The sequence below is a fragment of the Falco punctatus genome (genome assembly GCF_963210335.1).
Source record: "Falco punctatus genome assembly, chromosome: 2".
Taxonomy (NCBI): Eukaryota; Metazoa; Chordata; class Aves; order Falconiformes; family Falconidae; genus Falco; species Falco punctatus.
Window position 1 is genome coordinate 121,500,434 of NC_137581.1, and position 13,817 is coordinate 121,514,250.

A 13,817-nucleotide genomic window follows, 5' to 3' on the forward strand; every position below is an offset into this window, starting at 1 on the left:
CCAGGAAAGCTGGGAGTCTGAGTAGCTGACACCCTGTTAACGGTGGATCCCACTAGTGAAAGGTATTTCTTTTTTCTTATTTAAGTGGCTGATGTAGTGGCAGTTTTGCTTTAAGCCAGGTCTGCATGTGATCTTTGAGAAAAGCTTGCTTTAGTAGGGATTGAGAACTGAAGTAAAACAAGTGTAACTGCTATTTAAAAACCAACTCTGTTGAAATAATGTAGGAAGCCAGTACTGAAGACCTGGATAAACCTGGTGTATCTTGGAGATCTGGGAAGTTGCTTCTACACGTGGTTGTCTTTGCATCTTAATTCTGATCATGTGAAATCCCTGTTGCTCGTGTTAGAGGCAGGTTTGCCAGAGTGGGGATGAGCAGCTGTGACTTGAATTCCTGGGATCTGATGGCAGTCAGAAGGTGAGAGGGAGCTAACACTTCCTGAGGAGCTGTACTGTAACTTACTCTGGAACTATGAAGACCAGCCTAGATGTGGCTTTATCCTGGCTTCCCAGCTGTGGGGGCAATAATGCTGCCTGATAGAACAGACGTTGCTGTGTTTTCTGCCATCTCTTTAAAAAGAATTTAAATTCTTGCAGGCTGAAATTCTGGAGCTGTTTCAGGGTTGTTACTGGCTGTTTATTTATACTTACAGAATACTGGTGCATATGTATAATATAGATACTTAAAAGTGCCTGTTTTCTGCCAATGCAGAGACCGAGTATTGACTGCTTGAAGCATTACCTAGCTGAGAACCAATTGTGTACTTTTCTCATTGAAACCCCCCAAAATTCATGGTCCCATTTAAATGTATTGCATCCGAGTGAATCACACCGGACACCCCTAAAACGTCCTGCTAAAACCAGGTGCTCGGGAGTTGTCCTGGCAGGCTGAAGAGGACTGAGCTCGTGTCACCTCCTCAGCTGAGTTCACCAAAGTAGCCCACGGCAGATTTGCGCCTGATCTCTCTCCACGTGGGTGCTGGGGGAGGGTCCGGCCGCAGATGTGGTTCTCTCTTGCAGGCTGCAGTTGGCATTTTTAAGTCAAGTGGTCAGCCTGTGAGAATCCTGCACTACTTTAATTCCTCCAAAGGTGGTAGGTAGTTCTGCTCTGCTGCATGTGAAACTAGTATAGAGAGGGGAGGGAGCGCGGGGAGGAATAGTTCAGGAGAATGGATGTGCAGTAGTTGCTGTGATTTAAGCTGGAGCCCCGTGGTGGCCATCACGGATTGCTGAGTGTGCAGGAGGCACTAACCTAATGCAGGAGACTTGACTCAAATGGTAAATTGTTAATTTTTTTATATTTATTTTTCAACAAATAAATCTCATTTTACCTCATGCTCTGTGGCTTGTTTCTTAAGAGTTCCAGTACACAACGTACACTAAAATGCAGTGAAAAGTAGAGACCACAAAATGCCAGCTAAATAGATAATGCCACTGAGTGGAGTGGTGTGACCTGTCATTTCAGGGATTTGGTTTAATTTAACCATTAATTTTGCTCTGTAAAACACACACCTAGCTCATTCCAGAGAAGCCAAAAGAACAGTGGTTGTTTTGTTTTTTTAAAAAGAGGGCATCTGTGAGAAGAGGATGACTGAACATGAATAAAAAGGTACGGTGGTTTTGGGGGAGACCAGTGGTTAGCCAGAACAGTGCAAAACCTTGCCCACCTCAGGTATTTGTATTTTGAAATCTCCCTTTAACCCCACTGCTTTCTCTTTGCTGCTGGAAAACCAAAAGCTTAGTGGTAAAGGCTGGATAATTGCAGTTGCTTCTTTTTTTCATTCCAAGGAGGGAAAAAAAAAAAGCATTTTGCAAATTCTTTTTACATTAGAAGTACCAAGGTGTCTTCATTCCATGAAAAGAAAAAACAAAACCAAAACTATACAGAATGCTAGGCTGCTTTTGTAAGTATTTTAAAGCTGTCTTTAATAATGAGTTTGTTAGTCTTCTCAGCAAGAGCAATAGAAATAAGGAGTGTTTCCCATGCAGCTGATGGGAGTTTGCCTTTGGCAGCAATAATGCATTTAAAAATGCAGCAATTCTAGCACCTGTCTTCTGGAAGAACGTGGGCAGGAAGACTTCATCAGTGTAACTGGTTTTCTAACTCCTTTTGCCTGACTCCCTTCAGCCTTTCCCAGTGAAACCCAGAATTCAAGCCCATTCAGATGTTGCATTAAGCATGCGGTATATATAGAGCAAAGGTAGGGTGAGATGCAATTGCTTTAATAAAACAGTAACCTGCATCACTTCAGCAATAAACAAGAATTGCAGTAAGGATAACTTTATATATTATATTTTAGGCACGACACATGAGCCAAAACCTGTTACAGATTCTTCTATAGTAGTAGTTCTGTCTGGCAGCTTCTTGCGTTGTCCCAAGTCATGCAGAGCAGAATTTGCCCTGTTTTGCTTAGTGTGTTACATTTTAAGCTTTCCAAGTTAGAACTTGGGTATTCAAGGAACTCTGTTAAGGCGCACACAACTAAGGATGGAGCTGGAAGAATCATGCCTCTAGATTATCCGGTAATTCACAGGAAAACTCATAATACCAAAGCTGAATTTGCAGGATTTCCAGAGAAAACAAGGTCTGCATTTCTATGTTCTACAAAAAAGCCCCCAAAAGGTAACTAAACATTAGCATTGATTTTTATGCATCACAATTACTGTTGTGTTGAACTGATTTCACCTCCATCTTTACCCTAGCTGTAAAATGCTACAAAACACTGAAGGAGATGCAACTTCTGTATTTGAATCAGTTTTATAATTACACCACCAAGGTGGTTTGGTTTCTGATTTTGTTCTTTTTAACTGGCACATTTAGCAGTAGATTGTGGAACAACTGCTAAGGGAATCCTTCCGAAGACAAAAGCAGGAGCCATTATGCCAACTGAGCCTTCCCTATTCACGCAGCTTCACTTTTTCATCTCTATGCCGTAGAGATCACAACGCTTCTGGCTTAAAATAGGAATTTGCTCACGTATTTCTGCAAGTTTCTTCAGATCTGCAGGGGTTGGGGAAGAAACAGCTATCAGAAAAGCAGTCAAAAATAGAAGCTGCTGACTTGCTCTGAGGTCAGGCAGGGCAGCAAGGGGCTTTCGTGGAGAAGGGGGTTTGTAGGGCACCACGACTGGCAGCCAGGGCTGAAGGAAGCTGCAGCTTTGTTCTTCCCTAAGGTGGCAGCTTCCTCAGGAGTAAGGAAACTGGAAGAGTACAGTCAAGTGCTGCTTGTTCTTGCTTTAGTCTAGCAAAGCTGAAGGTATGCGAACACTGCATCATCTGTAACTGCAGGTGCGAGCCCACACACTTAAAACTGTCTCTTCTTCATCTCATGACCTGTACTTCAGAAAGAAAGCGGGGGGGGGGGGCGGAGGGGAATCTTTTACTCTTACCTATATCTGCGTATATAACGGTTTCCTCAGCCCCAGCTTTGGCTATGACTTCACCCCTGCAGAATTGAGCACATTTGTTCACAGCATTAACACCGAGGTCTCAAGGCATCAGTCCAGTTGCTGCTGTTTGTACGAAGGGGAGTTCCTACCCTTGATGTCTACAGCTGAAGAAACAGGACTGTCCTAAAAATAACATAATTTGTAACTCTGGCATGACAGACATGGCTTCCAGGCTTCATCTATGGCACATTTTGTGGGTGACATACACATACTTAACATGTTTCTGAAGATCAAGAATGGTGGTAAGAGATACTATGAGCACCAGTACGTGAGCAATGCCTCAAGGGGAAAGAACTTCCCCAGGGAGAACCATGTTTGGCAAGGACTAACACCTTCTCGTTTCAGATCCTGCTGGCTTTTAACAGGAGCACACTTATACCCTGCGTCATCTACTGAACGTTATTTACTGTGTCTCCCACTAGGTGTTCTGTCACTGTTTCATTCATATAACATTAAAAGCTGAAGACATAGATAAAGCTTTTCGTTCTTTGCCAACATCTGGAAGAGAACAATCAGTGGGTTCCTTTGAAAGAAACGTAACTGTCTGAAGATTTGGTCGCTTTTACCTCCTGTGCACCTGTGTGACTTCTGCTTAAGTCAGACTAGCCAAGATGATGTTCTTGTTCTTTCTTATGTCAAAACAGTGTTGTTCCTTGAGGAAATGAAACAGTTTTCTGTAAGCTGTTTAAGGTGATTCAGTTCTGCACACAGAATTACCACAATGCACAGGATGTACAGACCAAACTTCAGGGGCAAGCTGAAAAGATCAGTAATGCTAAATAATACATACTGTTGAACTAGTCTTAGTTTCTTCCTTGTTTTTCAGTCAGTTTTAAAGGATGATTTTGAGAATGTCAACTTAAGTCTCAGGTGCTTTATACCAAGCACTTGCAACGTTTTTAAGAGTAGATGGAAATATAAAGTAAGTATTTTTATAAAATAAAAAAAACATTTTTTTAATCAAGAAAGCGGTCTGTGTTGGGGGTGTGTGTTTCTGAACTCACCATGGATTTACTACAGTGCTGTGTCCCCAGGCAACATAGGATGCTTTTTCATCTCTAGCAGGAGATACGGTAGCTACGTAGACTTGATTATCAACAGCTCTGTTCACAAAAAGACAAGGGAAGCAGAGGGAAAAGTGAGTAGAATTTTTTTTATATACCACCAATTAACAAAGCAGAAGAGAAAGAATTCACTCGGATGGCAAGATGCATCTCCTTCTAGGGAGGAGCCAAAACTGCAAGTGGTAGCGAGGTCAGAGAAAGCAGAGCCTGGAAAGAGAAGGCTCTAGCGCCTGCTCCAGAGTCAGGGGGTAGAATGAATTACATGTTCATTCAGTATATAGCAAAGGTGATTGGTGCTGACAAAATGAATAAATAATACTGCATTCATGAAGCTCAGGGTCTATTTCTATCTGTAATTAAAGCAGTTCTCAAATGGTTATTGGCTCTTCCCCCAAGAATTTGTGTGAAGGCTGTTTAGAGCCATGGGGAAGAGGCCCTTGAAAGGGCGTGACTGCAGAGGGGCTGGCAGGAGGGAAGGATGAGCCTTTCCTGATTTTCCCCTTGGCAGCAAAGTCACGTTGGTGTCCCATGCAAGGCCTGGGGGGAGTGGTGCGGCTCCAGTGGCAGAGGGGCCCTGCAGCACCGCTTCTGATGCACAGCATCAGCTGGATCACAAGAAGGGTTCGGTTCCGCCTGCCAGAGCTCCCTCTGAACAGGAGGGTAAGCTCTTGCTGCCTTCTTACCGTCCCCTCTGTAGCAGCTCCCAGTGAGCTGGTCCTGTTGTCAGGTTAAAAGCTCCGGGATATATCAGCAGCTGGCAACCTTTGTTAAAGAAACGTTGGGTTAGGACATCGTTAAGGGAAAGGAAAGATGGTTTTACCCTAGAGCGCCCGAGGTGAGGTTTCTTTCAGCACCTCCTGACCTCTGCCCAAAATGGAACCAGATGAAGTCTGTCTGTGCACGGCAACTACTTAAGTCAGCCAAGCCCTGGGGCGCGTTACCGAACGTGGGGATACACCTGTCGCATCACTCCACCTGCAGATGTGTACCGGGGAGCGACTGTGGCGTTACTCAGCGGGGACAGACACTCACTGAACACCAAAGTCTCGGGCACAAGATGGGTTTAGTGTAACCGGGCAAGGACTAGCGTGCCTGATGGCACAGACTGCCCAGCATGTACTGCCCTGAAACGGCCTGGCGTAGCTCAGGCCTTAGGGCTAGCCGTGCTCCGTTAGGTGACCCAGCCTCACCTTGCTGTCCGTAGATTTGAGCCATCTCAGCAAATCTGATATCATAGCAGATGCCCAGGCCCACTTTACAGTATGCTGTTCTCAAAACACAAGAGACAACAGTCATTGCTATCACAAAAGCAATCACAAGACTCCCTGTAGCCATCCTGCCATCTGCTATTTTATGTGTCTCACAGTAACGAGCAGCTATAGCTAAATGTGTACCCTTTATCTGGAACAAGCACTGGCCATCTGTGGCAGAGAATTCATGCTTCATGATGAGAGGAAGACTATGAGAAGCAGCCTTACCTGCACTTTTAAATCAGCCATTTCCACAAAAATCATGTAATATCAGGTCTTTGTGTAATGTATTCCCCTCTGAGTTAGCTGTATGGTTTTCAGTTATTTTCTTTTCAAGGAAAGAAAGCACTCACTGCTCTTCATGGACTAAAGCTACCATCACGTACTTTCTTAACAGCATGCACACTGCAAGGGGGAAAAACTGACCATGGGAGACGAGACCCTTCGGAGCTCAGCAAACAGCAGGTGTTAGTTTTTCAGTGCTAGGTGGGGTGGGGGGAATAGGTGTCTTGCTTTTTTATCAGATGTGGTTGATTCAAGAACATTGGAATTGGATTTGCACTTAATGTCTCCATGATTATATCATCCTCACATGAAACAATGTGCTGGTGTAGCTGCTTGCTGCATATATTCTTTTCCAAGCCGTGTTTTGTAAGAACCATTTTAAAGAGGTAACTGCTATAAAAAAAAAATACAGTAACTTCTCTTTAACAAATCAATAGGACCATTATTTATTAAGGGAAGTTCCATGATGCATCTTCAACTCTTTTTACTCCTCTGTCCTCTTCCAATCACATTGCTTTTTAAAAGTTTTAGAAGTGACCCATGCACTTAGAACAAACTTAAACTACATTTGCCATGGCTGTCAAATACCTAATGTAAATCTGATCATTGTCTAAAAATCCACTGCTGGGGAGGAGGAGGGGGAAGGGAACTCCAGAATGACTGTACTGTTATTGTGGTAGAGCTCCTTAAAGAGAGGGCTTGTCTTGTACTCACGAGTATCGAATGTGGACAAACTATTCCCTGGACTCAGTGTTTCAGACTCTTTGAACTGTATCTTCCCAGGAACGTTAATGTCAAACAAATGAACCTGTAATTATAATATGATTAATAACAATTTATCTGCTTGCTATTTGTGCCTCCTATTAGGCACGTGTTTTCTAGTTAGCGTTACTTAGATTACGCTTTTGTCAGGATCCTAACTATCTGAAGATAATTTAAAGCAGTTTTCTTCTTTACAGAAATATACATGTCTAAAGTTATTTGGTAAAAAAAACCCAAAGGCCATTTTAAACATAGAAACCCTGTGACCCAAGTGATGCACATATCAAAATCTTATGTTGCTTACTAAACAGAATGCTCTGTCCTTCTCCCATGCAGTAATAAAAAGTAATTAAGAATAGCTAAGAATATAACAATTAATTTGTAGTACAGCTCTGTATCTTCTTGGAAAGAATCCCTGCAGAATTGCTAGATATCATCTAACAAGTAATTTTGCAAAAGAAAGGATACATACAAAGTGTCTTGAATTATTCAGGATGATTTTAGTGTATTAAAGCAGGTGATATTTTCCTCTCTAAGATTTGAGTCCCATTCCTGCAAAACTTCAAGCAAATACCTTCGCCAAGTCATAAAGTTCCCATGACTTCAGCTATGCAGATGCCTCTTAGCCCCTGCAGACAGTCTTTATCTCTCCCTGGCAATGGAAGATTCTGTTCCTGACCGGAGCTTCCTAATGCAGCAGATTTTATATTTTTCATTCCTGTTTACACAGTACAAGCCTGCACTCATTCTACAAACAACTAGTGTGCTTGCAGACTGGTGTGCTGTGATGGAAGGAAGGCAACACAGTACTTCAGAAAGTGATATAACAGTATAGCTAAGTGTAGAGTCAGTTAACAAAATAAATTAATACCCACACCCCACAGGTATTCTGCATCAACTTGCTTATTCCCAGTAACCTTGTGTTTTCTTTTTTGTTGTGGTCTTTTTCCCCACCATGAAAGAAATAAGCTGTTGTTCACCTAAGGAATGATACTTGTATGCACAATCAGATGAACAGAAACTACACCTTGCAGTTATGAACAGGCAGTAGTGCCTCAGAAGGCACAGAGCAATGTCCGGGTGGAAGACAACAGTGAGCAAGTGTCAGACACAGCTTAACTCTGGAACTTGGACTTGGGTTGTCTGCACTAACCATACATACAGCACACAAAGTATGTAAAGAACAGTATTTATGACAACAGAAGGGCTAAATCCCTTGGGAACCTGAGGGAAAATCCTGATCCCACTTAACTAGCACTATGTTTTAGACCTAGACCAAGGTACACAGATAAGTTGGATCAGGATTTACTCCTTACCACAGTTTTCGCAGCATGTGGGAAAAGCCAATTATATCTTCTGCATTTTATCATCCTTACCCAGAACAAATTTATGACCACCTTTGGAAGGGGTGTTTACATGTCCCAAATAAAAATTACATGCAATTTTACTGACAGTACACAGCTTACTAGTAAAGCAAGATTGTACTAATCCACATCACCTTTAGGCACAGATTAAACCATTTGCGCACCACTGCTGAGAAGCCTTTTAATAACAATGTTCTGCCCTCTTACCTTCCTATGCTTTGCCAACATAGCACCGTCAGGCCCAAAGACAGTACACGTGTTATACAGCTTTCCACCATCCTCTTCTGGAATGGATCCTTTGTAAAGGTGAGAACAAAGATTTTGCCCACTGTATTACATGGAATTTTGATCCGATGGCACTAACAAACATAGCCTGTTTTTCCCTTCAATGAGACTGTCACTAAGAGTAACTACCTCCAACAAGATATATGCTGCACTCCTTTGCAACTTCTGAGAGCTTTTGTGTTGACTCCCCAGGGATCTTCTCTGCATAATCCTTAAAGTACTGGGTTCCATATGGAGAATTAAAACATTCCTAGAATTAGAAAATAAAATTACATTAAAATCTAGTAACACCACTGCAAGGAGATGTACTTGGCATTTCAAAATCCTCTCTATCAATGTTCTCATACAATCTTCAGTTACACAAGTTTAGTTTACAGGAACTCAATAAGCAAATCTGAAAATATCAAGCGGCCATAACAATTAGATAAAATGCAGCGGGTGTGTCAGTGTGAACACATGCCAAACAGAACAAGAGCTAGGAGTGTCATGCAAGCTGCAAGTAACAAGGCTAGCACATTTATCAGTCTAGATTTAGCAAGATCACAAGGGATGTTCTCATTGGAACAATGAGCCAACTTCTACCCAGCTTATTTGACTAGTTACAAGCTAAATAGATCCTCTCAAAACTGAAATGGGCTCATGCTCGTCCACAGCCCACGATTTCTTCAGTTTTAAGAGGAACTTTGCAAAAGCACGCATTTTTCAAAACTGCTTTTATGCTTTTGCTAAAACAATCCTTTAAACACCATTTCCACACAACTGAACAATGTCTTCTGTCCTAGGCTCTAGTTACAGATTTGCTATCCCTCAGAACCAGGCATGTGATCGTTACACAGTAAGATTAATGGAGCAGTTTAGATGCCTGAACTAGGTGGCTAGTGCTATTTGAGATGCTCAGGATATCCAGAACTTCGACTCTGCATTATATTTGCCAGCTCTGTGAAAAGGTGAGACATGCCCCCCATACACACACACTTTTTTGTCCCCTAAAGGAATGCAGCTGAAGGTCACAAACAGGCTATCAAACTCCTCAAACTCAAGTACCAGCTCCTACTCCTCGGCAAGCGATTCCCAGCTCAAGCACCTGCCTTGACTGTTACCTTTGCTCACTGCAAGTTGTAACAAGACACCCCTCCAAAAAAAAGGAAAGAAAAAAAAATCAAGCTGTAAACAGCACAATAAACATTTATGCCTTACCTGCTCAAGCATACTTTTTAACAACTGTAGCAGATTCTGCCGAACTGGAATAACTGAACGGGTATGTTTTGCCCCACATACAGACTCTGGGCCAACAGGTGCTAGCTAACCCACAGCAGCATTTGTAGATGGAAAAAGCAGGAAGGGAAGTGTCTGCAGCCTGTCAAATGAGCTTCCTGGCCTTTGAAAGTTGGACTGAACTTCAAGGAAATGAAAACAATGCCAGCTGCCTCCACCTTCTTCTTGCCACTTGCAGTGGCAATGCAGGTGGTACTAAACCCATGGGTTCAAGAGAACAGGCAGAGCTCTGTGTGAGCTGGCAGTGGCAGTGCATGGGCCTGTTCATAAATTGATGCTGATACAAAACTACAAACCGTCTGCACAAGATCACCTAGCCCTATGCTCTCCAAAGTGGTAAGAATACAGGGACAGATCTTTGAATTGCATTCTATCGATTTCTAGATTCAAATGGAGTATGTTTTTATTCCTTTATCCATAAACATTATGAACTGTTTTGCTCACGCAAATTTTTCCTGGTTCAGAAATTAAAAAACTTTAAGACACCAGGGCTAACATGTCACAGGAAAACTGCCATATGTCTGCAGAGGTGTAGATCACATAGTCAGTACAAGTTCTGTTCTTTATGTTGTGTGACTTTAAAAAAAAAAAAAAAAAGTGGAGGGATGAGAATACTTCATGCCCAACATCTTAAAGCCAGAAAAAATCTACCTCCCAGAAGTCTGTGAAAAAACTTGTCCTTGTTTGACAAGTTTTACTCTAAAGGCATAAATTATCATTGGCAAAGTGAGTATCTCATCTAAATAGGTCTGGAAAACTCAGTGTTTGTACACATGATGAAACTAGCAAATAATAGATAATCTCAAAGTAGGCGGCCCAGCCAGAACAATCAAAGGTCACATTTGCAACCCACAAGCTGCTCTAGCACAGAGGAGCTGGGAAGGTTGCTTAATGCTCTGCCTGTGATGGTAGGAAGGAAAACATTCTGTGTGTAAAACATCCCGACCAAAAATTCACCCAGAGAAGAACTCTGCGCTCCCAAGTCAGATGCTGCAGGGCACAGGGGTAACAGATGTAACCCCAGGAAGAGGAAAAAAGCTCAAAGCTGCACTGGGAAGGTCACCACGCTGCCAGCACACTCATCCATGTGAAAATTCAGCTGAAGTCCAAAAGGAAATCAGAAATGTTCAGTAGTTTTAAGTGGCTATTTACGTTCCCACACAAGGCAGTCACCACAAAAATGTGTTTTAATCATAATCCAGCACCAAATGACCTGCTGGGAACATCTTAAGTCTATTTTGTCTCTCATGTACTATCTAATCTGGAATGATTATAGCAAAGACAGTCACCGTATACCTGTTCTCTTTCCTCTTCATATCAATATTCTTTAGTTGAAAATCACCTTTCCCTACATTTCTAGCATAGAAGGCTCCTGGCAAAGGTTCAAACTGCAGTGTCACTTCTGTGAATTCAGAACCTAGTAGTGATGGAATGGCCTGGGATTTAAACCAGCAAAAACTTAACCGGAATCCTACACCACAAAAAAAGACAACCTGCTGCTTCTTTTTTTTGCCTTTTTTTTTTTCCTTCTTAAGTGTGCTGCTAGATAGAGTCCCTGGGGTTTTTTCTTGTCTGGAGCCTCACACAGAACCTAAGCTATCCTGAGAGAAACAACAATGTATATAATACGTTAGTGACACTAAAAAGAGGTTTCCAAGAGAGGTGCTAAGTAGACCATGATCCTTACTCACAGGTAGAGCCACAACTTTTGCTCCTTTAGCTGATGCTTCTCTCACCAGTCCACAGGCTCGTTGAAGGTTATCTGATTTAACAGCAGATACATGAAGCTGAATAAGAGCCAGGCGGAAGTCTAATGCCAGAAACGAAAAAACTGGTCAGCAGAATTCCCCCAGGAAAAACTCTCCAAAATGTGAATTCACTGATAAGCATTTAACAAAATAAATATATTAACACATACACAAACTACTTCTGACTCACTTTGCAGTTTGTCTATGACTCTGGAAACAGTTTCTTAACAGAGTGAGGACATTCAAACCTAGGCTCACTGGTGGGAACCACACACCACCATCCCCCCTGCCCAGGCTGAAGCTCAGAGCTCATGCATGAGCAGCACCCAGCCCCGGCAGCACCCACCCAAGTTCTAATGTCAGGAGTTACTGCGTGACAGAAAGGCAGACCACCAGCCACCCAGGCCTGCTTCTCCCCTCCCCACTTGCCACAGGCTTTGTGAGCCTGCCTTTTGCTGCAGCCATCACCCCATGAGCACACCCTCAAACACCACTAGCAAACTCAAGCGTTGGATAATCCCCAAAGCACCACATACAGCAATAGTGTGCTTGTGTCCCTCAAATCATACCTAGCCTAGGAAACGGCTATAAACCCCAATAACGGTAACATCCCTCCTGATCATTTCTTCACAATTTGGTTTCTAGCTGAGAGCCAGTTGCAAGTGTTGCCAACACGCCTCCAGCGTGGCTGAGCAGGGTTTGTATCTGCAGGCTCCTGGAGTACGCGAGTAGAAGGGATCAAACCAAGTTTTGTGTGGACCCCTCGGACTGCTTCCCATGAATCTCCTGCTGCCTTGGGACTAGGAAAACACATCTGCTCAGGCACAACTGTCTCCCTCTTTTTTTTGTTTTTAATAAAAAAGAAATGATTTAAAAAAAAATTAAAAAGTGCTCTAGCTTCGTAAAGAAAAGTATCCCTGCTTCAAAGCCCCTCTCTTCTCTAGGAAACTTCCGTACCGCACAGTCGAAGATCACTACAGGGTACAGAAAAAACTGCAGCACCGCCGCGGCGCTGGGGCAAAGGGAAGAGGGCTGCAGGCGAGCTCAACGCAGGACCGAGCATCCCTCTCCTGCTGCTGCAGCGCCCGGCCCAGCGCCCCGGCACCAGCCCCCGCGGGTCGGCACACCATGAGCCGCCCTCGCCCGCGGCTGTCCCCGCCGTCCGCAGGGGCCGGGGCCGGCACAGGCAGCGCCCGGGCCCGCCCAGGCACATCTGTGGGGCATCCCCTAGCTCAAAGAGGTTGGGCACGTACAGATTTATACTCAGCATAAATTCACTGTTCAATAAACCAAACGAAACCCGGAAGACCAACTGCCCGGGCAAAGTTTAATCAACCTTCCCGCGCGCCCGCAGCCAGGAGGCCGTTAATCCCGCTTCCCCGGGCCGCAGGGCCGCAGCCGAAGGGGAACGCCACGCTCGGCCGCAGCGAACGCGCCCGCAGCTCGGTTCGGCACCGACCCCCGCGGGGACACGGGGTGGCGCGTCACCCCCGCACCCCCCTCCGACGGCCACCGAGCGCGCGCCGGACGCCCCCGGGAGCCCAGCATGGCTGGCACGTGTCCCCGCGGCAGGCCGCCGAGGGGACCGGGGCCGCCGCAGACCGAGCGCCCGGGCGGCCGCCTCCGGCACCGGCCTTATCCCGCACGCCCAGGGCTCCGGGCCGCACTCGGGCCCGGGCTTCCCCTGCGGGCCCCCCCTGAGGCCGCCTCGGAGGAGCGGGCGAGGGCCCGGCGGGGACAAGCAGGGGCACGCAGCGCCTCAGGAGGAGGCGGCAGCCCCCAGCTGCACGCAGCGGCCGAGGCCCGGGGCCCCGCCAGAGCGGCGAGCCCTGCCCCGTGCGGCGCCCGTCCCCACGCCTGCGGCCGGGGGGGGGGGAGGGGTCCGGGAGGAAGCAGCCGCTACCCCGCGCCCGCCGGCACTCACTGCCCATGGCCGCCCGCATCTCGGCGGCTCCCGCCGGCCCGGCGCGTGCGCGGGGCGGGGCAGGAGGCGGGGCAGCCCGCGAGGCGGCGCGGGGTCGGCAGCGCACGCGAGGCCCCTCCCGCACTGGCCCGCCCCCCCGGCTCCTCAGGCCGCGCCGCTCCCGCCAACGGCCCGCTGCCCGCGGGCCTTCCACAGCCTCGGGCCTGCTAAGAGCGTCTTTTATGGAACTTTGTGGAATTTCGGTTCCTGTTGCGTACAGGGAGGAGCCTCCCCCAGGCTGACAGCGCACGGCAGCAGCGGGGGCCCAGGTAACCCGGAGGTGGCCCAAGCTAGTGGCCCGGGCTGCCCCGCCTGCCGCCCGCGGCCGGGGAGGCGCCGCTGCTGCGGTGGCCCCGCTCCCTCACGCCGCCCCAG

General features: G+C 46.0%; 1 protein-coding gene across 4 annotated transcripts; it reads right to left on the reverse strand.

Moving 5' to 3' along the window:
- Nucleotides 1-2,202: 2,202 nt before the first annotated feature.
- NIT2 (nitrilase family member 2) lies at nt 2,203-13,476 on the reverse strand. Of its 4 annotated transcripts, XR_013926113.1 has the most exons (11): nt 13,383-13,437; nt 11,423-11,541; nt 8,586-8,706; nt 8,379-8,467; nt 6,760-6,853; nt 5,701-5,775; nt 5,194-5,272; nt 4,451-4,549; nt 3,536-3,569; nt 3,387-3,442; nt 2,974-2,998 (listed from the first exon to the last, which is right to left on the reverse strand). XR_013926113.1 is itself a non-coding variant. In XM_080376013.1 (10 exons), exons 1-10 carry the CDS (start codon nt 13,420-13,422, stop codon nt 2,910-2,912), a joined length of 840 nt encoding a protein of 279 aa, XP_080232139.1. In that variant the 5' UTR covers nt 13,423-13,476; the 3' UTR covers nt 2,203-2,909. The 4 variants fall into 4 exon arrangements, 3 of the variants coding, with proteins under 3 accessions (XP_080232139.1, XP_080232138.1, XP_080232140.1); XM_080376013.1 differs by lacking the exon at nt 3,536-3,569 and having other exon boundaries at nt 2,203-2,998; nt 13,404-13,476; XM_080376012.1 differs by lacking the exon at nt 3,536-3,569 and having other exon boundaries at nt 2,203-2,998.
- Nucleotides 13,477-13,817: the final 341 nt, after the last annotated feature.